This window comes from Zea mays, chromosome 1, assembly GCF_902167145.1.
Source record: "Zea mays cultivar B73 chromosome 1, Zm-B73-REFERENCE-NAM-5.0, whole genome shotgun sequence".
Lineage (NCBI taxonomy): Eukaryota > Viridiplantae > Streptophyta > Magnoliopsida > Poales > Poaceae > Zea > Zea mays.
Window position 1 is genome coordinate 258,821,570 of NC_050096.1, and position 23,621 is coordinate 258,845,190.

At 54.5% G+C, this 23,621-nt stretch overlaps 1 protein-coding gene across 1 annotated transcript; it reads left to right on the forward strand.

Annotated features, from left to right (window-relative positions):
- Positions 1-16,136: 16,136 nt before the first annotated feature.
- Positions 16,137-17,747, forward strand: LOC103643706 (F-box/LRR-repeat protein At3g48880). The gene is made up of 2 exons (XM_008666878.3): positions 16,137-16,659; positions 16,769-17,747. Exons 1-2 carry the CDS (start codon positions 16,274-16,276, stop codon positions 17,265-17,267), a joined length of 885 nt encoding a protein of 294 aa, XP_008665100.1. The 5' UTR covers positions 16,137-16,273; the 3' UTR covers positions 17,268-17,747.
- The last annotated feature ends 5,874 nt before the right edge of the window (positions 17,748-23,621 follow it).

The window sequence follows — 23,621 nt, forward strand, 5'->3', positions numbered from 1 at the left end:
TTATTTGAGACCCTAAATGAATTCAAATAAAAAAGTTGTCAACTACAAAGTTAAATAACTTTTGAATTTCTACAAGTTTTATTTTGACACTTTTTCATCCGAGTTAGTTTGCAAAATTTGAATTTTAAATTTGACATACTTAGATTCAATTTTTGAGAACTGAAATGAGTTCAAATAAAAAAAGTTGTCAACTACAAAGTTTCATAACTTTTAGAGATCTACAACTTTTATTTTGGTGGTTTTGTCATACGGGGTCGTTTGAAAAACTCGAAAAATTAAGGATAAAAATGATTTCTAGTGGCGGTTCCTTAAGAAAACCGCCACTAGAAATCATAGATTTCTACTGGCGGTTTTCTTAAGGAACCGCCTCTAAAAATACGATTTCTAGTGGCGGTTTTCTTAAGAAACCGCCACTAAAAATAGCACAGTCGGTGGATAACCGGATCCGTCTGTAAAAATATATCGTCCCGCAGGCGTTGAGCCTTTTTCTACTAGTGTGGGAAGCAATCACCCAAAACCGATTACCCATGGTTATTTTTTACTCAGTAAAATTAGGTGTGCAACCTAATAGACAATAAGTACAACAACTAACCCTACCTCTCTCAACCCTTTTAAGCACTCATCCACCCAAACCTAGGCGGCCAGCCACCAGCCGCACGCCCACCAGCTCGTGTGTCACTTTGGTTTTGCTGCATGTTTTATATGGTTAAACAATGTTTTTCTTGTTACATGTCAGATTTATTTTGATGTGTTGTTGTTGGATGTCGTGTGACTATTAATGGCATATAAAATATAATGTGATAATATTTTTCTCGTAATGGATGAGGATCTATTAGGAACCGGATACTAGAATGGGTATAGATATGGGATAAATCTTATACCCATGACGAGTATGGGTATGAGGATAGGGATGAATATAACTTCATGTAAATGGGTATGAGATGTCTAAACCCTGTGGAGAATTCCCTACATCTCTAGTTACGATCAAACAACTAATCAAAGCATGCGTGCATTTCCCTGGACCCATGCACGTTGCATTCCTGGGGTAGTTGATGGTTGATTTGTGTCTGGTGTACTGTTTACACTTTATTTACACGCGAGACGCTCGTGTCCAGGAGCGACCAGGAACAGGATGCCCCAACCGAATCCGTATGCGTTCATATCTGTCCGCCTCTTGTTGTCGTCCAGATATACTGTTGCCATGTGGTACCTAACTACACGTACGAGGGAACCGATCGAGGCCGGCCGGCATCGGCATGCAATCAAATGTGCGTCCTTCGTGTTTTCATGTTTTCCCACCTCCAACAATGTATAGATGTCCAAACTTCCGACACAATATATAGGTAACATGAACATTTATTCACTATATATGTTTGGGGCTGGCCTAGATTTTAGTCCGAAAAGAGTAGCACGTCCGAGTCGACGACGAACGAAATATTAAAATTGGACTCATCTCTAGATAGAAATTAAAATACAACTATATTATTGCATGTTTTAAATTAGATTGGCAAGTAATCAATCATATGCAGGGTTATATGGACTAGGGTTGTCGGGGACCATAATTAGGGGTACCCTCAAGACGCCTAATTCTCAGCTGGTAACCCCCATCAGCATAAAGCTGCAAAGGCCTGATGGGCACGATTAAGTCAGGGATCAGTCCACACGAGTGACTCGATCACGCTTCACCCGAGCCTAGCCTCGGCCGAAGGCAGCCGACCTCGAGAGACTTCCGTCTCGCCCGAGGCCCCCTTTTTATGGCGGACACATCACCGGCTTGCCCAAGGCCTTGGCTTCGCTCAGAAGCAACCTTGACTAAATCACCACACCGACTGACCAAATTGCAGGGGCATTTAACGCAAAGGTGGCCTGACACCTCTATCCTGACACGCGCCCCCGGCAGGGCCGAGGTGACCGCCGTCACTCCACCGCTCCACTGGCCAGTCTGACAGAAGGACAGCGCCGCCTGCGCCACTCCGACTGCAGTGCCACTCGACAGAGTGAGTCTGACAGGCAACTAGGCCTTGCCAAAGGCGCCACGGCGAACTCCGCTCCGCCCGACCCCAGGGCTCGGACTCGGGCTAAGACCTGGAAGACGGCGAACTCCGCTCCGCCCGACCCCAGGGCTCGGACTCGGGCTAAGACCCGGAAGACGGCGAACTCCGCTCCGCCCGACCCCAGGGCTCGGACTCGGGCTAAGACCCGGAAGACGGCGAACTCCGCTCCGCCCGACCCCAGGGCTCGGACTCGGGCTAAGACCCGGAAGACGGCGAACTCCGCTCCGCCCGACCCCAGGGCTCGGACTCAGGCTAAGACCCGGAAGACGACGAAACTCTGCCTCGCCCGACCCCAGGGCTCGGACTCCGCCCTGGCCTCGGCCGGACGACTTCCGCCTCGCCCGACCCCCTGGCTCGGGCTCGGCCACGGCAACTGAAGGCAAGACTCAACCTCGGCTTCGGAGGAAACTCCACGTCGCCCTGCCTAGAGCACAGACCGCCACGTCAACGGGAAACGTCATCATCACCCTACCCCGAATCGACTCGGGTCACGGAGAACAAGACCGGCGTCTCGTCCGGCCAGCTCCGCCAGAGGGGCAATGATGGCGCTCCACGAGCTCTATGACGACGGCGGCCCCCAGCTCTCTTACGGCAGCAGGACAACGTCAGCAGGGACTCGACCGCTCCAACAGCTGTCCCTCCATCAGGCTCCGCCGCGCCACCGATAGCCACGACATCACGCCAGCAGGATGCCCAGATCTCTCCGGCTGCCACATCGGCATGTACCTAGGGCACTAGCTCTCCCTCCGCTAGACACGTAGCACTCTGCTACATCCCCATTGTACACCTGGGTCCTCTCCTTACGACTATAAAAGGAAGGACCAGGGCCTTCTCAGAGAGGGTTGGCCGCGCGGGACCGAGGACGGGACAGGCGCTCTCTTGGGGCCGCTCGCTTCCCTCACCCGCGTGGACGCTTGTAACCCCCCTACTGCAAGCGCACCTGACCTGGGCGCGGGACGAACACGAAGGCCGCGGGACTTCCACCTCTCTCACGCTCGGCTCCGGCCGCCTCGCCTCTCCCCCCTCCGCGCTCGCCCACGCGCTCGACCCATCTGGGCTGGGGCACGCAGCACACTCACTCGTCGGCTTAGGGACCCCCCCTGTCTCGAAACGCCGACAGTTGGCGCGCCAGGTAGGGGCCTGCTGCGTGCTGACGAATAGCTCCCCGTCAAGCTCCAGATGGGCAGTCTCCAGCAACCTCTCCGGCCCGGGACGGTGCTTCGTTTCGGGGCTCTCGAGTTCATGTCCTTCGACGGCAGCAACGACATGATACTTCTTCCACCGCCGTGCGACCACGACAATGGCGGCCGACAACCCGCCCGCCGGCGGCGGAATCGACGACGTCTACCCCGCGTGGTGGAAAAGCAACATTCGGGCTCGCTCCGTTCTCTCCCCCGCCAACGGAGGAGGAGGCGGGGCCGTCAAGGCCAGACGGGAGGCCGCGCTTCGCCGGCCGTCGAGCGAATCGACGCCCCCGACGCCCCGACGGAAGGCACGCCGGACATCGACCTCGCGTTCAAGACGGAGGCAAGCGCCGTCCCCCCGCGGCACGATGACCCCGAGCAAGAAGACGACGCCGGCGCGCTCGCGGAAAGCCTGCAGGACGTCGCCCTCGAACCAGAGATGACGGCGCAACCAGTCCCCGATGTGACTACGTCGCTCCTCGTCGACCAAAAGGTAACGACTAACTCCCATCTTGCGTCATTTCGACTCGGCCTCAACCCGCCAAACGACCTCGTTTTGGCGGGCGCCCTCATTGAGGCGAGTGCAACCCCACTGAGGTTCTGTATGCGATCGCCTTGGGACCGACTGACGGACGTCTCGACCTACGGGCCCTCTGGGTCCGAGGAAGATGACGATCCCAGCATCGGTTGGGATTTCTCCGGACTTGGCAACCCCAGTGCCGTGCGGGACTTCATGGCCGCATGTGACTACTGTCTGTCCGACTGTTCCGATGCAAGCCGCAGCCTTGGCGACGAGAGCTGCGGCCCAAGCCGCGAATGTTTCCACATCGAGCTAGGGAATCCCACCGAAGGCAACCATCTTGGCATGCCGGAGGATGGTGATCTCCCTAGGCCGGTGCCTCGCGCCGACATCCCACGGGAGCTAGCTGTGGTCCCCGCTCCGGCGGGGGGTTACGACCCACAACTCGAGCAAGTCCGCGAGGCGCAGGCCAGGCTCAACGGGGGAACGGGAGCGCTTGAGCCGATCCGTCGGGACGTCGGACAAGCATGGGTGGGCCAACCCCTGGCCGGAGAAATACGTCATCTGCCCCAAGGTCTCCAGCACCGCGTCGCCAACGACGTCAGGATCAGGCCGCCGCCCGCATCCAGCGGGGTCGGTCAGAACCTGGCAACCGCAGCAATGCTCATCCGCGCGATGCCGGAGCCGTCAACCACCGAGGGTCGGCGGATCCAGGGAGAACTCAAGAATCTCCTGGAAGGCGCCGCGGCCCGGCGGGCCGAGAGCACTGCATCCCGAAGGCAAGGATATCCCTCGGAACCTCATGCCGCGACTTCCCGATCCATGCGGGAAGCCTCGGTCTACACCGGGCGCACGCGCAACACCGCGCCTGCGGCCCCGGGCCACCTCGGCAACGAGCACCATCGACGCGACCGTCGGGCTCACCTCGACGAAAGGGTGCGCCGAGGCTATCACCCCAGGCGTGGGGGACGTTACGACAGCGGGGAGGATCGGAGTCCTTCGCCCGAACCACCCGGTCCGCAGGCTTTCAGTCGGGCCATCCGACGGGCGCCATTCCCGACCCGGTTCCGACCCCCGACTACTATCGTAAAGTACTCGGGGGAAACGAGACCGGAGCTGTGGCTCGCGGACTACCGCCTTGCCTGCCAACTGGGTGGAACGGACGACGACAACCTCATCATCCGCAACCTCCCCCTGTTCCTCTCCGACACTGCTCGCGCCTGGTTGGAGCACCTGCCTCCGGGGCAGATTTCCAACTGGGACGACTTGGTCCAAGCCTTCGCTGGCAATTTCCAGGGCACATACGTGCGCCCCGGGAATTCCTGGGACCTTCGAAGCTGCCGGCAACAGCCGGGGGAGTCGCTCCGGGACTACATCCGGCGATTCTCGAAGCAGCGCACCGAGCTGCCCAACATCACCGACTCGGATGTCATCGGCGCGTTCCTCGCCGGCACCACTTGCCGTGACCTGGTGAGCAAGCTGGGTCGCAAAACCCCCACCAGGGCGAGCGAGCTGATGGACATCGCCACCAAGTTCGCCTCCGGCCAGGAGGCGGTCGAGGCTATCTTCCGAAAGGACAAGCAGCCCCAGGGCCGCCCGTCGGAAGAAGCTCCCGAGACGTCTGCTCCGCGCGGCGCCAAGAAGAAAGGCAAGAAGAAGTCGCAATCGAAACGCGACGCCGCAGACGCGGACCTTGTCGCCGCCGCCGAGTATAAGAACCCTCAGAAGCCCCCCGGAGGTGCAAACCTCTTCGACAAGATGCTCAAGGAGCCGTGCCCCTACCATCAGGGGCCCGTCAAGCACACCCTCGAGGAGTGCGTTATGCTTCGGCGTCATTTCCACAGGGCCGGGCCACCCGCCGAGGGTGGCAGGGCCCACGACGACAACAAGAACGAAGAACACCCAGCAGGGGGGTTCCCCGAGGTCCGCGACTGCTTCATGATCTATGGAGGGCATGCGGCGAACACCTCGGCTCGGCACCGCAAGCAAGAGCGCCGGGAGGTCTGCTCGGTGAAGGTGGCGGCGCCAGTCTACCTAGACTGGTCCGACAAGCCCATCACTTTCGACCGAGCCGACCACCCCGACCATGTGCCGAGCCCGGGGAAATACCCGCTCGTCATCGACCCTGTTGTCGGCGATGTCAGGCTCACCAAGGTCCTGATGGACGGGGGCAGCTGCCTCAACATCATCTACGCCGAGACCCTCAAGCTCCTGCGCGTCGATCCGTCCACCGTCCGAGCAGGCGCTGCGCCCTTCCACGGGATCATCCCTGGGAAGCGCGTCCAGCCCCTCGGGCGACTCGACCTCCCAGTCTGCTTCGGGACACCCTCCAACTTCCGAAGGGAGACCCTGACGTTCGAAGTGGTCGGGTTCCGAGGAACCTACCACGCCGTGTTAGGGAGGCCATGCTACGCGAAGTTCATGGCCGTCCCCAACTACACCTACCTGAAGCTCAAGATGCCGGGCCCCAACGGGGTCATCACCGTCGGCCCCACGTACAAACACGCGTTCGAATGCGACGTGGAGTGCGTGGAGTACGCCGAGGCCCTCGCCGAGTCCGAGGCCCTCATCGCCGACCTGGAGAACCTCTCCAAGGAGGTCCCAGACGTGAAGCGCCATGCCGGCAACTTCGAGCCAGCGGAGACGGTCAAGGCCGTCCCCCTCGACCCCAGCGGCGACACCACCAAGCAGATCCGGATCGGTTCCGGGCTCGACCCCAAATAGGAAGCAGTGCTCGTCGACTTTCTCCGCGCAAACGCCGACGTCTCTGCGTGGAGTCCCTCGGACATGCCCGGCATACCGAGGGATGTCGCCGAGCACTCGCTGGATATTCGGGCCGGAGCCCGACCCGTCAGACAGCCTCTGCGCCGATTCGACGAGGAGAAGCGCAGAGCGATTGGCGAATAGATCCACAAGCTAATGGCGGCAGGGTTCATCAAAGAGGTATTCCATCCCGAATGGCTTGCCAACCCTGTGCTTGTGAGGAAGAAAGGGGGGAAATGGCGGATGTGTGTAGACTACACTGGTCTCAACGAAGCATGTCCGAAGGTTCCCTACCCTCTGCCTCGCATCGACCAAATCGTGGATTCCACTGCTGGGTGCGAAACCCTGTCCTTCCTCGATGCCTACTCGGGGTATCACCAGATCCGGATGAAAGAGTCCGACCAGCTCGCGACTTCTTTCATCACGCCGTTCGGCGTGTACTGCTACGTCACCATGCCGTTCGGCCTGAGGAATGCAGGCGCGACGTACCAGCGGTGCATGAACCATGTGTTCGGCGAACACATCGGTCGCACAGTCGAGGCCTACGTCGATGACATCGTAGTCAAGACACGGAAGGCTCCCAACCTCCTCTCCGACCTTGAAGTGACATTCCGGTGTCTCAAGGCGAAAGGAGTCAAGCTTAATCCTGAGAAGTGTGTCTTCGGGGTGCCCCGAGGCATGCTCCTAGGGTTCATCGTCTCTGAGCGAGGCATCGAGGCCAACCCGGAGAAGATCGCGGCCATCACCAGCATGGGGCCCATCAAGGACTTAAAAGGGGTACAGAGGGTCATGGGATGCCTCGCGGCCCTGAGCCGCTTCATCTCACGCCTCGGCGAAAGAGGTCTGCCCCTGTACCGCCTTTTAAGGAAAGCCGAGTGTTTCGTTTGGACCCCTGAGGCCGAGGAAGCCCTCGGCAACCTAAAGGCGCTCCTTACAAAGGCGCCAGTCTTGGTGCCGCCGGCGGACGGAGAAACCCTCTTGGTCTACGTCGCCGCGACCACTCAGGTGGTTAGCGCCGCGATTGTGGTCGAAAGGCAGGAGGAAGGGCATACATTGCCCGTTCAGAGGCCGGTTTACTTCATCAGCGAAGTGCTGTCCGAGACTAAGATCCGCTACCCACAAGTTCAAAAGCTGCTGTATGCTGTGATCCTGACGAGGCGGAAGCTACGACACTACTTCGAGTCCCATCCGGTGACTGTGGTGTCATCCTTCCCCCTGGGGGAGATCATCTAGTGCCGAGAGGCCTCGGGCAGGATCGCAAAGTGGGCAGTGGAGATCATGGGCGAAACGATCTCGTTCGCCCCTCGGAAGGCCATCAAGTCCCAAGTGTTGGCGGATTTCGTGGCTGAATGGGTCGATACCCAACTACCAACGACTCCGATCCAACCGGAGCTCTGGACCATGTTTTTCGACGGGTCGCTGATGAAGACGGGGGCCGGTGCGGGCCTGCTCTTCATCTCGCCCCTCGGAAAGCACTTGCGCTACGTGCTGCGCCTCCACTTCCCGGCGTCCAACAATGTGGCCGAGTACGAAGCTCTGGTCAACGGATTGCGGATCGCCATCGAGCTAGGGGTCAGACGCCTCGACGCACGCGGTGATTCGCAGCTCGTCATCGACCAAGTCATGAAGAACTCCCACTGCCGCGACCCGAAGATGGAGGCCTACTGCGACGAGGTTCGGCGCCTGGAAGACAAGTTCTTCGGGCTCGAGCTCAACCACATCGCTCGGCGCTACAACGAAACCGCAGACGAGCTGGCGAAGATAGCCTCGGGGCGAACGACAGTCCCCCCGGACGTCTTCTCCCGGGATCTGCATCAACCCTCCGTCAAGCTCGACGATGCGCCCGAGCCCGAGGTATCCTCGGCTCAGCCCGAGGTACCCTCGGCTCAGCCCGAGGTACCCTCGGCTCAGCCCGAGGTACCCTCGGTTCAGCCCGAGGCACCCTCGGCCCAGCCCGAGGTACTCTCGGCCCCCGAGGGCGGGGCATTGAACGTCGAGGAAGGGCAGAGCGGGGCCACGCCAGACCAGGATTGGCAGGCCCCGTACCTGCAATATCTCCGTCGAGGAGAGCTACCCCTCGACCAAGTCGAGGCTCGGCGGGTAGCGTGACGCGCCAAGTCATTCGTCTTGCTGGGCGACGAAGAGGAGCTCTACCATCGCAGCCCCTCGGGCATCCTCCAGCGATGCATCTCCATCGCCGAAGGTCGGGAACTGCTGCAAGAAGTACACTCGGGGGCTTGCGGCCACCACGCAGCACCCCGAGCCCTTGTTGGAAATGCTTTCCGGCAAGGCTTCTACTGGCCAACGGCGGTGGCTGACGCCACTAGAATTGTCCGCACCTGCGAAGGGTGCCAATTCTATGCGAAGCGGACACACCTGCCCGCTCAGGCTCTGCAGACAATACCCATCACCTGGCCCTTCGTTGTATGGGGTCTGGACCTCGTCGGTCCCTTGCAAAAGGCGCCCGGGGGCTACACGCACCTGCTGGTCGCCATCGACAAATTCTCCAAGTGGATCGAGGTCCGACCTCTGAACAGCATCAGGTCCGAGCAGGCGGTGGCATTCTTCACCAACATCATCCATCGCTTCGGGGTCCCGAACTCCATCATCACCGACAACGGCACCCAGTTCACCGGCAAAAAATTCTTGGATTTTTGCGAGGATCATCATATCCGGGTGGACTGGGCCGCCGTGGCTCATCCTATGTCGAATGGGCAAGTAGAGCGTGCCAACGGCATGATTCTACAAGGGCTCAAGCCTCGGATCTACAACGACCTCAACCAGTTCGGCAGGCGATGGATGAAGGAACTCCCCTCGGTGGTCTGGAGCCTAAGGACGACGCCGAGTCGTGCCACGGGCTTCACGCCGTTTTTCCTGGTCTACGGGGCTGAAGCTATCCTGCCCACTGACCTGGAATACGGCTCCCCAAGGGCGAGGGCCTACACCGAGCAAAGCAACCAAGCCAGCCGAGAGGAATCGCTAGACCAGTTGGAGGAAGCTCGGGACAGGGCCTTACTACACTCGGCGCGGTACCAACAGTCCCTGCGACGTTACCACGCCCGAGGGGTCCGATCCCGAGAACTCCAGGTGGGCGACCTGGTGCTTCGGCTGCGACAAGACGCCCGAGGGAGGCACAAGCTCACGCCCCCCTGGGAAGGGCCGTTCGTCATCGCCAAAGTTCTGAAGCCCGGAACATACAAGCTGGCCAACAATCAAGGCGAGATCTACGGCAACGCTTGGAACATCAAACAGCTACGTCGCTTCTACCCTTAAGATGTTTTCAAGTTGTTCACATACCTCGCACCTACGCAAAGTTTAGTTGTCAAGGAAGGGTCGGCCTAGCCTCGGCAAAGCCCGACCCTCCCTCGGGGGCTAAAAGGGGGGAGACCCCCTCTGCGTCGAATTTTTTCCTCGAAAAAGGACCTCTTTTTAGCAGGATTTCTTCCGTGCTTCTTGACTACTTTGGAAAGCGGATCCTGGAAACGACGAGGTACACGTAAGCAGCCAAGGCTGACCGAGCCGAGGGACTCCTACGCCTCCGGGATACGGATACCTCACTCGTCCCCTTCTGCGATAAGTAACTTGCGCTCGGATAAAGCGACTCTGTGGACCGAACGAGTCATCACGTTCGGAAGCTCTCCTGCCGAAGCAGTCCTTCAAGCTTTCTCGACTAAATCGGGGACAGGGCCTCATGGACGGGTGAAAGTACGCGTAAGCGGCAAGGCCGACCGAGCCGAGGGATTCCCACGCCTCTGGGATACGGATACCTCACTCGTCCCTTCCGCGAAAAGCAACTCTCGCTCACACAAACATCCCTATTACCGACAGAGTCCAGATGCTCGAAACAAGAGGAAAAAAGGACGCAGCTTCGCAAGCGCGGCGAGGGCGTGTTCTTCTGGCCTCGGCGGCCGCAGAAAACACACGCTACAAGACGATCTGATCCTGCAGGCTCGGGTCTTCACGCCGAGGGGAGCCGTAGCACCCTCGGCATCGACGACGTCTACAGCAAAGCCTGACCCAGCCTCGGGCGGCGCCGAGGTCCAGGGGCTCCTCCAGGAATCCGGCCCGAGCAGGCGGCTCAACCGGTTACCCCTGGGGCCTCGGGCAACCGGCTTCCAAGGGCGCTAGCCCGATCCGAGGCCTCGGGGGCTACACCCGCCGGGTGCTACACCCGGCGGGTGTTGGAGGCGAGGCGGCCATGCAGGCGGCATGCAACCGCGCCAGATGGACGCGCTTCTCCAACTTCTGACACGCCAGCCTGGGGCCCAGGCCCACGCGTCGAGCAACTGGCACGCCAGTTGCTGCATGCAAGCAACCGCACCGCCACTTGTGCCACCGTCGCGCCTCTTCGGTTGCGAAGCCTATGCCACGACTCGAGGCGACCCAACAGCGCCAGACTGGCGCGTCGGTCAAAGCGACCGAAAGTGGGCCGGCAGTAATAGCGGTGGCAGGCGGGCGGGCGCAGCGGTCACGTCGTCAGCCAGGCTCATGTCCCATCCTGAGACAGCAAGAGAGCCTCCTCTCACGGCGTGAAGACGGTGCACCCGTGACCCGTTCCTCAAACGGATCACCTACGCGCAACGGCCGCCCCGCCAACCACTCGCCCCGTCGCATTAACTCCGCGGCGGGACACGCGGCGCTTCTGGCGGGAGGAGCGCGCGACGCTTCACCTTCGCCTTAATAACCGCGTCAGAAAAGGTACGCCACGTCGTCTGATTTCGTATCCTTTTCCGTTTTCCTCTTTCTCTATCTCTTGCAACAGGGACCGGGGAAGGGGGATACCCCGAGAGGGATCCTTCTCCGCGAAGGAACCGGGCTCCGCGCCCCCCATTACTGATCAGGGGTTCGAAGGCTGGCCCCCCGAGGGTTCAACAGCCGCCTCAGATCGCGTGGGCCCGACACCCACTACTGGTCAGGGGTTCGAAGGCTAGCCCCCCGAAGGGCTCCATGGCCGCCTCAGGCTACTCGGGCTCCGCGCCCATTACTGATCAGGGGTTCGAAGGCTGGCCCCCGAAGGGTTCACAGTCGCCTCAGACACCGAGCGAGGGATGACCAGGGGTACGTTCGATACATAACCGAGGCTCGGGCTGCGCTCCCGAGGTACCCTAGGACATATCCGAGACCAGCGGGAACGATCTTGTAACGGAATCCCATCGGAGGGAGGCATCGAGCCATCGGACCCCGTCGCCAGGGGACCGGGTCCGGCAAGTCACCCGCAGGTACTTTTGGGCGTGCCTCTGGGCCCCTAGCCGACCCCCAACGAACGGGGCACGGACGTCCACTCGGATTACCCGCTTGCAGCTCACCGGAGACACCATGTTCGGTGCCCATCGAGGGTAACATGGCGCACTCCCCCCCTCCTCCTTGCGGAAAGGCGACGTAGGGGCGTATGTAAAAAGCCGAGTCTGTCCCTGATCGTCCTCTCGCCCTGTGCAGAGGCTCGGGGGCTGCTCTCGCAAAAACCGGCTCCGGCCAAATCGTTGACAGCGTCAACATACCAGCCCGAGAGCTTGGGCCCCGACCGTGCACCCGGGCTACGGCCAGTTCGCATGAGGGAACGACCAGACCAGCCGAAGCGTAAAGCGAAGCATTAAGACCTCGAAGGAGTGTAACCACTCCTCCGAGGCCTTGGGGGCTACACCCGGCGGGTGCGCTCGCGCGCACCCACCGGAACGAAATGCAACCGAGAAAGGCTGGTCCCCTTGCAAAAAAGTGCGACAAAAGCCTCCAAGCGAGTGCTAACACTCCCTTCGAGGCTCGGGGGCTACTGTCGGGGACCATAATTAGGGGTACCCTCAAGACGCCTAATTCTCAGCTGGTAACCCCCATCAGCATAAAGCTGCAAAGGCCTGATGGGCACGATTAAGTCAGGGATCAGTCCACACGAGTGACTCGATCACGCTTCACCCGAGCCTAGCCTCGGCCGAAGGCAGCCGACCTCGAGAGACTTCCGTCTCGCCCGAGGCCCCCTTTTTATGGCGGACACATCACCGGCTTGCCCAAGGCCTTGGCTTCGCTCAGAAGCAACCTTGACTAAATCACCACACCGACTGACCAAATTGCAGGGGCATTTAACGCAAAGGTGGCCTGACACCTCTATCCTGACACGCGCCCCCGGCAGGGCCGAGGTGACCGCCGTCACTCCACCGCTCCACTGGCCAGTCTGACAGAAGGACAGCGCCGCCTGCGCCACTCCGACTGCAGTGCCACTCGACAGAGTGAGTCTGACAGGCAACTAGGCCTTGCCAAAGGCGTCACGGCGAACTCCGCTCCGCCCGACCCCAGGGCTCGGACTCGGGCTAAGACCCGGAAGACGGCGAACTCCGCTCCGCCCGACCCCAGGGCTCGGACTCGGGCTAAGACCCGGAAGACGGCGAACTCCGCTCCGCCCGACCCCAGGGCTCGGACTCAGGCTAAGACCCGGAAGACGACGAAACTCCGCCTCGCCCGACCCCAGGGCTCGGACTCCGCCCTGGCCTCGGCCGGACGACTTCCGCCTCGCCCGACCCCCTGGCTCGGGCTCGGCCACGGCAACTGAAGGCAAGACTCAACCTCGGCTTCGGAGGAAACTCCACGTCGCCCTGCCTAGAGCACAGACCGCCACGTCAACGGGAAACGTCATCATCACCCTACCCCGAATCGACTCGGGTCACGGAGAACAAGACCGGCGTCTCGTCCGGCCAGCTCCGCCAGAGGGGCAATGATGGCCCTCCACGAGCTCTATGACGACGGCGGCCCCCAGCTCTCTTACGGCAGCAGGACAACGTCAGCAGGGACTCGACCGCTCCAACAGCTGTCCCTCCATCAGGCTCCGCCGCGCCACCGATAGCCACGACATCACGCCAGCAGGATGCCCAGATCTCTCCGGCTGCCACATCGGCATGTACCTAGGGCACTAGCTCTCCCTCCGCTAGACACGTAGCACTCTGCTACATCCCCATTGTACACCTGGGTCCTCTCCTTACGACTATAAAAGGAAGGACCAGGGCCTTCTCAGAGAGGGTTGGCCGCGCGGGACCGAGGACGGGACAGGCGCTCTCTTGGGGCCGCTCGCTTCCCTCACCCGCGTGGACGCTTGTAACCCCCCTACTGCAAGCGCACCTGACCTGGGCGCGGGACGAACACGAAGGCCGCGGGACTTCTACCTCTCTCACGCTCGGCTCCGGCCGCCTCGCCTCTCCCCCCTCCGCGCTCGCCCACGCGCTCGACCCATCTGGGCTGGGGCACGCAGCACACTCACTCGTCGGCTTAGGGACCCCCCTGTCTCGAAACGCCGACAAGGGTGTACCAATCTTCTTGTTGTGGCTAACAAAATTGAACCCCACAACACATGGCATGGCCTCTGCGTCATACAGGAAGCAGTAGCAGGTCTGAGATGAGAAGTTAGGCACCGTCTGTCGCCAGACTATCTGATCCGACGAGGGTAGGCAAACGCTCAAACTGGGGGGAATAGGCCTGAGATTAATACCAGCGAATGTGTGGTCTTTTAAGGGGCCGTTCGGTTACTACGGAATGGAGGCCCGGAACAATTCCTATCTGAATTGTTTCTCTAATTTATATAGGTTTTGATTAGCTGGAATAAATCCGGGTGTAATCCTGTACAAACGAACGGGGCCTAAATTGATAGCAAGCCAACGTATGCTAAACTAATAGACCTGGTACTAGAGTTCTATTCGTATTCTATGCTACGCGCGATGTATACACATACTAACTTGAATTTTTTTGGACCCTTCGAAAATGGAGGCACTATGCCGTCGCGCGGGTGGCACACCCCCAGACTCGGGCCTGAAAAGTAGCAGCTAAATTTTAGGCCTAACCTATCCAATAAATATACAAACTAATGAATGAACTAAATTTCAGTTTAACGCTAGCTAATTAAGAAAATATTTGGATATCCTTTTCTAAACTTTAGAGTTCTAGTATGGGGTGGACTAAAGTTTAAAGTTAGCTTTGCATTACTTGTCTCGAGCTAATTTAAGTCTAAAATTTAGACTAGAGAATCTAAACAAGTTCTAACAACTATCAAGTAGTCCATTAATTAATCCGGTAAACTCATGTAATAGAAGTATAGGACTAACATGTATCCATGGAGCTGCAAACAACACATACTCCCTCCAAATTAAAATTCGTTTTGGGGTGTTAATGTATTTATACAATACTTGACGTATGTGTTTTATATTTGTTCAGATTCATTATCATTTATTTGAATATATACATGGAACCAAGACTATTTTGGGACAGAGTGAGTATATAATAAAACTTTAGTTGACTAAACTAAATATTACTTTCTCTGTTCCAATTTACAATTCGTTTGATTTTTTACACAAAGTTTGATCGGCTCATTTTATTCAAAAAATCATAATTTTTATTAATTTTTATTGTGATACTGTTTAGTATATAATGTACTTTAAGCATAGCTTTGCATTTTTTTTTTGCAAAAACGTTGAATAAGACAAGCCGACTAAACTTGATACATAAAAGTCAACAAATTATAAATTGGTATAATACTCCACCTGTCCTAAAATAAAATATTGAATATAGACATAAAAATTAAGAGTTAAAACCAATTTTATTTTGAGACGGATGGAGTAGTGACTAATTTTTATTTTTGAGAGTTGTTTTGGTGATTAGGGAATTGGAAGGGATCCATAAGGAAGGAAATCTCCTGCTCTTCAATTTTAAATAGAGAAAGGTTTCATCTCTATAGATTAACTTTAATTCTCTGGTCACCAAATCAATCCTAAAGTTTTGACTAGACCTAAGCAGGGCCGCATGTGCCCTTTATATATTTCTGTTTTTATCCTGACATGCCTCGGTCCCGGGACACATATACACCCTTCATTCGATTTTATTTTATAGAGTGAAAATATTTTAAATGCAATTAATCTTATATAATAATAACACTTATAATATTAAATAAGTACCTTATATTTTATATTGATTATTTTACAGCATTCTTGTTTAATATTCTATAGTTCTATTATTTGTTTTAAATTTTTGACTAAACCCGAGATATTTTGATAAAATTATAGTAGCTTGTAATTTAAAACGGAGGCTTTAGTTTTTAAGCACGTGGAGCGTCCCCAGCAGTGAATGCTGCAAAAGCGAAAACCGCGTCGCACTGTGTGCACTGCACATTGGGCAGCAGGCCAGCAGCCAGAAGGAGCAGGCCAGTCGTGTCGTGCGTGTGCGTGCCCGGCCGGCCAAGTTGCATGCATGGTCAATGGTCAAATGGCCAAGATGCATAGCACACGGACACAGTAGTACAGGGCGCGTCGCTGTTAACGACCCATTCAGTAAAAGATAGTAGAACGGCCGTCTCTCCATTTCAACTAGTAGGAAAACCCTTTCAAAAAAAACTAGTACAATTGTACAAAAACGTACACAACGAGCCGTATTTCGCTAGTATCTTACGTATACGAATATGACGCATGGGCTTAATTATGCAATTTATGCAGGCCCTAGCGTGAGCACTGTATTGTTCATGTCATGCCTACGGCGTATGCGTATCGTATTTGATAATGGACGAAAAGAGGGGGAGAAAACGAAAAACAAGAGAGAGAGATATATATATATATAGAATGGCTCGCGAGACCGGTCCGACCACGGCAGCTTTGTAAAGGCGGGGGCGGCTGCCTCTATATATCTGTCATTCTTCTCTCTCTCTCTCTCTCTTAAGTCTTACCATTCGCATTGTAAAGCCGCCCATCGACTCCTCGAGCTCGATCGCTCGCCGCCAAGAACTACAAGCCATGGAGACGGCGTCGGCCGCGTCCGTCCAGGGCCCCAGCGCGGCGCCGTGGGCGGACATGGACACGGACTGCCTGGTTCACGTGTTCGGGCGCCTCGACCTGGAGGACCTGGCGGCGGCGGCCCCGCTCGTGTGCCGGGGCTGGCGCCGGGCCGCCGCCGAACCGTCCCTGTGGCGCGCCCTCGACCTGCGCCGGGACCACGTCGCGCGCTTCATGCCCTGGGGCGCGCTCGCCGCCGCCTTCGCGCGCCGCTACGCCGTGCGCGGCTTCTCGCTCGCGGGCTTCCTCAGGATCTGCGTGTGGCGCGCGCGCGGCTCCGCCGAGGACGTCGCGCTCCCGCCGCTCCTCGCCGAGCCGGCGCACGAGATCGACCACATTTCGCTCCGGTTAGTGCCTCTGTCTGCCTGCTGCGCACGCCTCGCCTCTGTATGGTTGCTCTTGCTGTTGCTGCCACCTCGCACGAGCACGCGTCTCACATGCTTCGGCGTCGAGCAGGTGCCCCAGGTTGCGGCGCCTGGCGCTCCCGCACCTGACGGTCGGCGACGAGGCGCGCCTGCCGGACCTCGTCCCGCGGTGGCCGCTGCTGGAGCATCTGGAGCTGGAGACAAAGCCGTCGTCCTCCTCCTTCCCGGCGCTCGCCGCGCAGGTCGCGCTGCACTGCCCGGCCTTCGCCAGCCTCAAGACCTCGGGGGCCTTCAAGCGCGAGGACGCCGCGGCGCTGGCGCGCTCCCTGCCCAGGCTCCGCTCCCTCTGCGTCGACCGCTCCTACCTGCCCAAGGAGCAGCTTCTCGCCATCCTCGCCGCCTGCAGGGACCTGCGGGAGTTCAGCGCGCGCAGCTGCGTTGGCTTCGACGACGAGGACGAGGAGGTGCTCAGGCACGGGGCCAGGATCCTGCGGTTCGACGTCGGAGGGTCGAAGCTGGTGGACGAACTAGACGACGAGTTCCCCGGCGGTGGCGGTTTCTGCGACTCGTCCTACGTTGACGTGATGTGATCTCTGTCGCTGGTGCTCGCGGTCGCGGCGCGGCTGCTAAGTGACAGAGCCCACACATAAGTACACAACATAATTAATGCAGTTTGGATTTCATTCTATTGTATGAGCAGGGGAATTATACTATTATTATTGTATTTAGAGGCGTTTGGTTTCTAAAAATAATTTTTAGTCTATTATTTTATTTAATTTTAGTCTCTAAAATGTTAAATACGAAAACTAAAATAAAACTTTACCTTTCATATTTATTAATTTAGAGATTAAAATAAAATAAAATAAAGGTACTATCTCCAGAAACCGAGCAAGGGACTGTCTCTACAAACCGACCAGCCCTTAGAAGTACCAATTCATGGGTTGCACACGACTTTTAAAGTGAGCGGGGTCTTTTTTTTGGACGCATTTTTTGTGTTGACGCCTGGATGCATATATATGGGCTCGCCTGATGTCTTTTTTTTCCTTTTTATATATAGGCCTGATGTGATACTTTGTGTGTGTCTTCTTCACCGTTTCACATTTGCAAAAATGGAGTAGACCTGAAATCTGTCATCTCAAACATCTAATGCTCGGTTCAACGGCGGTCGAAACAGGCCGGCGCCCGGTACAGACCAATCCGATTTTGATCGGTGGGGCTACCGAATAGTCAATCCAATTAATACTAGCAGAGTGGAAACCAAACCATCAGTATCGACATGTGCCTTAGAGACTCGATCAACGGTACCAACCATTGCTTGTTACCACACGTGACAATTTCTAATTGGCTTGCAACAATTTGAATTTCAAAAGGTTTCAAAAAATCCAAAAAAAAACAGAATTCGACTTAGATAGAGGGGAAATGTTTGAGTTCACTCACACCTCTCACTCTCTAAATTGTTCTTACCACTACATAATGCACGCCTCTCGCTCACTTTTCACTTCACCAAATCATTGTTACCATGACTTTATCAAGCTCGGACGTTAAGATGGCTTAAGACAGAAGTTCTTGATAGGTTGCATCAAATTATGATGGATACGACAATAAAACTTCCTTTTGGGTCTTCAACGAGGAGGAGCAAAGAACACAACATCGATGCTACATCGATCGGCATCGTGAACCCATCCATGACCAGTTGATGCAAGACTACTTCAGCGACTCCGAGCCTGTGTCTACTCTTCACTCTAGTTTTTGTCAACATGGCGATGAGTCTTTCTTCAAATCTTGGAGAGGTTGGTGAGCATTCATCATACTTCACTCTTAGAGTCGATGCACTCAACTACAACGATTTCTAGCCCTATAAAAATGTGGTGTTGTCCTCCGCATGATAGCCTATGGTAGCATTGCTATCTCCGTTGATGAGTATATTAAATTGTGGAAAAGCTTGGCCTTAGGATACCCCGAATATTGTGGCGTTATTTTATGTTTTGGTGATGAGTGTAGGCGTCATCCTACTATGACAATCTTAGTCGATTTTTAGATAAAAGGGGGAGAGAGGGGATTTCCTGGTATGATAGTGTAAACCCTAAATATGGCTTTAAAGCAGTTTAGTTAGTTCTTTTATTATTTGAGGAGTAATATTAGAGTTTATTAAAGTATGTGTTCTATGATGAGACATGTTCCTTTTACTATAGACATCTAAAATATTATTACATACATGCTGGATCTTTTGTTCAGCATTTATAATTGAAATAACCAACTCAGATTTGAACACAATTTGAATTTCGAAATTCAAAATAGGAATTTAAATAGAAAGGAGCCAGAAAAGGAAAAGGAAAAGGAAAAGGAAAAGAATAAGGTGAATTTGGGCTAAAACTCGGCTACCGGCCCATGGTTCTGCACATGGTAGCCCAACTGCGCTGACCTGCGCCGACAGGTGGGCCCGCGGTGTCGGCCTCACCACCAAGCCGACCACACCACCCTCAGTTCACTAGCAGGCGGGCCAACACGCTCGCGTCCACTGCCCCCACGCCTGCCTCCCTTTACGGCTGACGCTAGGGTCCCAAAGCCAGACACCTGCCTTACCTTTGTGCGCACGCTGAGAAGCTGCCCCACGGGGTTCGCTCGTCAGCATCATCTTCTATGTAGGTCGTTGCAGCTCCCACCGGTAATCGTAGGGCAATCCGGTCGAAGGCCCCAGCCTCTCGGGCTATAAAAGCCCTGCACCACGACCCCCCTCTCCTCATCCACCTGCGCTCAAGACATGAACACAGCGCCTCCTATCGCCGTCGTCGCGAGCGAGGAGAAAGCGGGCCGCCACCATCGCGCTTCGCCCACACCATCACCCAGGGAGAATAGGAAGATTGGCCGGGATCCGTGGAAGGCAACCAGGGCATCAGAGGGAGCAGGGAGGGAATCAACAAAGCCGATGGAATCACTCATCGAAGTTGCTATACCGCCGTATGCCATGGATGGAACCCTGCACGACACCGGATATAGAGATGGCTCGTTAAGATAACGAGCTTGCGCGACTCGACTCGTTATGTTAACGAGCTAAAGATCCAATTCAGCTTGACTCGTTTGCCGACTCGAGCTGACTCGTTTAGCTCGCGAGCCAGCTCGATAATACCATGTCTAGTGTCTATAAACGAATATAAAAACATGTAACAAAAGAAAAGAAGGAGATCTATTTAGAAAAAAGAATAGAGTTTGCAACTTAAGGTTCTACACTCAACAAAGAACAAGATTAACTATAGTAGAGTAGAAGATTAACTATTTTGGATCAGAGATTATTTTAATTTGAATAATTACTCCAACTCGTTTGGCTCGCGAGTCAGCTCGCGAGCCCGCTCGAGCTGGCTCGTTATCATAGCGAGTTGAAATACAAGCTCAACTCGTTATAAACGAGTCGAGTCGAGTCAAGCCACTATCGAGTCGAGTCAAGTCGACTCGAGCGAGTTAACGAGCTACGAGTTTTTCGTCCAGCCCTAACGACACCGCCGTTGGTAGGATCCTATCAACATAGTTGGTGTTTTCCTCTAGATCACGTAGGGCTACATAGATTCGAGTATAGGGCACTGGTACGCTGATTTCGCCGACTTCAGCCATCCCTCCGCCGCGGAGGCGGGCGATGGTGGTGCTGTGCGTCAGCCCATCGTGAGGAAGAGAGCCGATGGGCGTTGATTGGGCGGTGTGTGGCCAGGATTAGATCGCAATGTTATGAGCTATGGACAGTTGATCTAGATCTGGACGGTCAAGATTAAAAATAGTGCACCCCTTCGTTTCATTAGACCTCGACTAATGATCGTCGATCCGTCGTCCAGTGACGCATATCGATTCGCTTTAAAGTTGGATCTAATTTGGGCCATCGGATCAAGATCCAACGGCTCACGATGGCACGTACCCCTTCAGCCGCGCTAACTTGAAAAGGAGCCCTCAAATTCATTCTATTTAACTCGTGGTCCAGGTTAGTTAGAAAGTAATTCAAATCGGGTACTAAAATTTATGTTGCACACCCTAACCTTCCTGATTCACATTCCACCTGGTCGAGAAATCTATAAAATAAATAAATAAAACGATTTATAGTATAGAAATAATTCCATAAACTTAGAAAACTCATAACTTTCATGTTTAACTCCAATTTTAGTGATTCTTGTACCTACGGTCTTGTAGCGATGCGCAGAATATTCTTACAAAGTTTGTTCTCATGTTTTGGTGTAATGTTATCATATATATTATTTGTTTATTTGTATGTATTGCTACGAATAGAAGAGGGGTTATGACGAGCATCTGAAGCCCAACTTTGGAGAGATATCTAAGCAACAGGTTATCGCAAGTAAAAGACAAGTTGTATCCTTGATCACATTCTTTGACCTAATAATATTTATGATTCTGTTAATCACCGTGGCATAGTAAGGTTAACTTTATGGGACTTAATAAGTTACCTAGTATTGTTTACCCTATACCTTGGATGCAAATGAATAACTGGGTATTCTCGATAGTGCTCTACCAGGTTTTGGGGTTAATGATACTTATGAATTATGATCATGTTTTATTATATATTATTGGATTATTTATCATTGTGCATGATAAGTGAAAGGGAAATAAGGTCAAACCTTTTCCTAAATGATTTTGGTGGTTGAATTGCCCAACACAAAAAATTGGACTAACTAGTTTGCTCTAGATGTCAAGTTTTACAGGTGCCAAAGGTTCAACACAAACCAATAAAAAGTCCAAGAAAGGGTTCAAATAAAAAGAGCAAAAGACAACCGAAGGTTGCCCTTGTCTGGCGCACCGGACTGTCCGGTGTGCCACCAGACTGTCCGGTGCACCAGGGAGATCAACTTCGAACTTGTCACCTTCGGGTTTCTGGAATTGTCTTTCCGCTATAATTCACCGGACTGTCCGGTGTAGCACCGGACTGTCCGGTGTGCCAAGCGGAGTAACGGCTACAGCGCCAACGGTCGTCTGCAAAAGGTGAACAGTGAGCTACAGTGCGCAGACTGCACGCGCAGAAGTCAGAGCAGGCGCAGATGGCGCACCGGACAGTGAATAGTGACTGTCCGGTGCACCACCGGACTGTCCTGTGGCCCCACATGTCAGAGCTCCAACGGTCGAACCCTAACGATTGGGTGACGTGGCTGGCGCACCGGACACTGTCCGGTGGCGCACCGGACTGTCCGGTGCGCCCTTCGACAGCAGCCTTCCCCAACGGCCATTTTGGTGGTTGGGGCTATAAATACCCCCCAACCACCACACTTCAAGGCATCCAAGTTTTCAGCCAACACATTCAATACAAGAGTTAGTTCATTCAATACAAGACACAAATAGAGTGAATCAAAATCTCTTCAAGTCCCAATTCCACTCAAAGCAATTAGTGACTAGAAGAGATGGTTTTGCCGTGTTCTTTTGAGCTCTTGCGCTTGGATCACTTTTCTTCTTCCTCCATTCTTGTTCTCAACTCACTTGTAATCAAAGCAAGAGACACCAAGTTGTGGTGGTCCTTGTAGTGGACTAAGTGTCCCGTTTGATTGAAGAGAAAAGCTCACTCGGTCTAGGTGACCGTTTGAGAGAGGGAAAGGGTTGAAAGAGACCCAATCTTTGTGACCACCTCAACGGGGAGTAGGTTTGCAAGAACCGAACCTCGGTAAAATAAATCATCGTGTCACTCTCGCTATTTGCTTGTGATTTGTTTTTCGCCCTCTCTTTCGGACTCGATTATATTTCTACCGCTAACCCCGGCTTGTAGTTGTGCTTAAACTTTATAAATTTCAGATTTGCCTATTCACCCCCCCTCTAGGCGACTTTCAATTAGTATCAGAGCCTGGTACTTCATTAGAGCCTAACCGCTCGAAGTGATGTCGAGAGATCACGCCAAGAAGGAGATGGTGACCGGCAAGAAGCCCGCCACAAGCCACGAGAAGGCTCCATCGGGAGAATCCGACAACAAGATGAAGGGATCCTCTTCGCACAACAAGTCGCATCGGAGCGGCGAGAATAAAAAGAAAATGAAGAAGGTGGTCTACTACGAGACCGATTCTTCATCACCTTCTACATCCAGCTCCGACACACCGTCCATCACTTTTAAGCACCATGAGCACAAGAAGTTTAGTAAGATTCCCCTACGCTACCCTCGCATTGCTAAACGCACTCCTTTACTTTCCGTCCCACTAGGCAAACCACCGGTTTTTGACGGTGAAGATTATTATATGTGGAGTGATAAAATGAGGCACCATCTAACCTCACTCCACGCTAGTATTTGAGACATTGTTGAATTTGGTGCGCAGGAACCATCCGTGGGGATGAAGGCTATGACTCGGACGAGGTAGCCCAAATCCGGCACTTCAATTCCCAAGCCACTACTATACTCCTCGCATCTCTAAGTCGAGAGGAGTATAATAAGGTGCAAGGGTTGAAGAGTGCCAAAGAAATTTGGGACGTGCTCAAAACCACGCACGAAGGAGATGAGGTGACCAAGATCACCAAGCAGGAAACGATCGAGGGGGAGCTCGGTCGCTTCATGCTTCATCAAGAGGAGGAGCCACAAGTGATGTACAACTGGCTCAAGACCTTGGTGAACCAAGTGCGCAACCTCGGGAGCACAAAATGGGATGACCATGAAATGCTCAAAGTTATTCTAAGATCACTCGTTTTTCTTAATCCTACTCAAGTTCAATTAATTCGTGGTGATACTAGATATAAACTAATGTCTCTCGAGGAAGTGATAGGAAAGTTTGTGAGCTTTGAGTTGATGATCAAAGGCTCCAAACAAATCATCGAGCGGGGCGCCACCTCTACACCCGAGGTGCAACCCATCACCTTCAAAGCAACGGAGGAGAAGAAGGAAGAGTCTACGTCGAGTAGGCTTCCCATCAACGCCTCCAAGCTCGATAATGAGGAGATGGCGCTCATCATCAAGAGCTTCCGCCAAATCCTCAAGCAAAGGA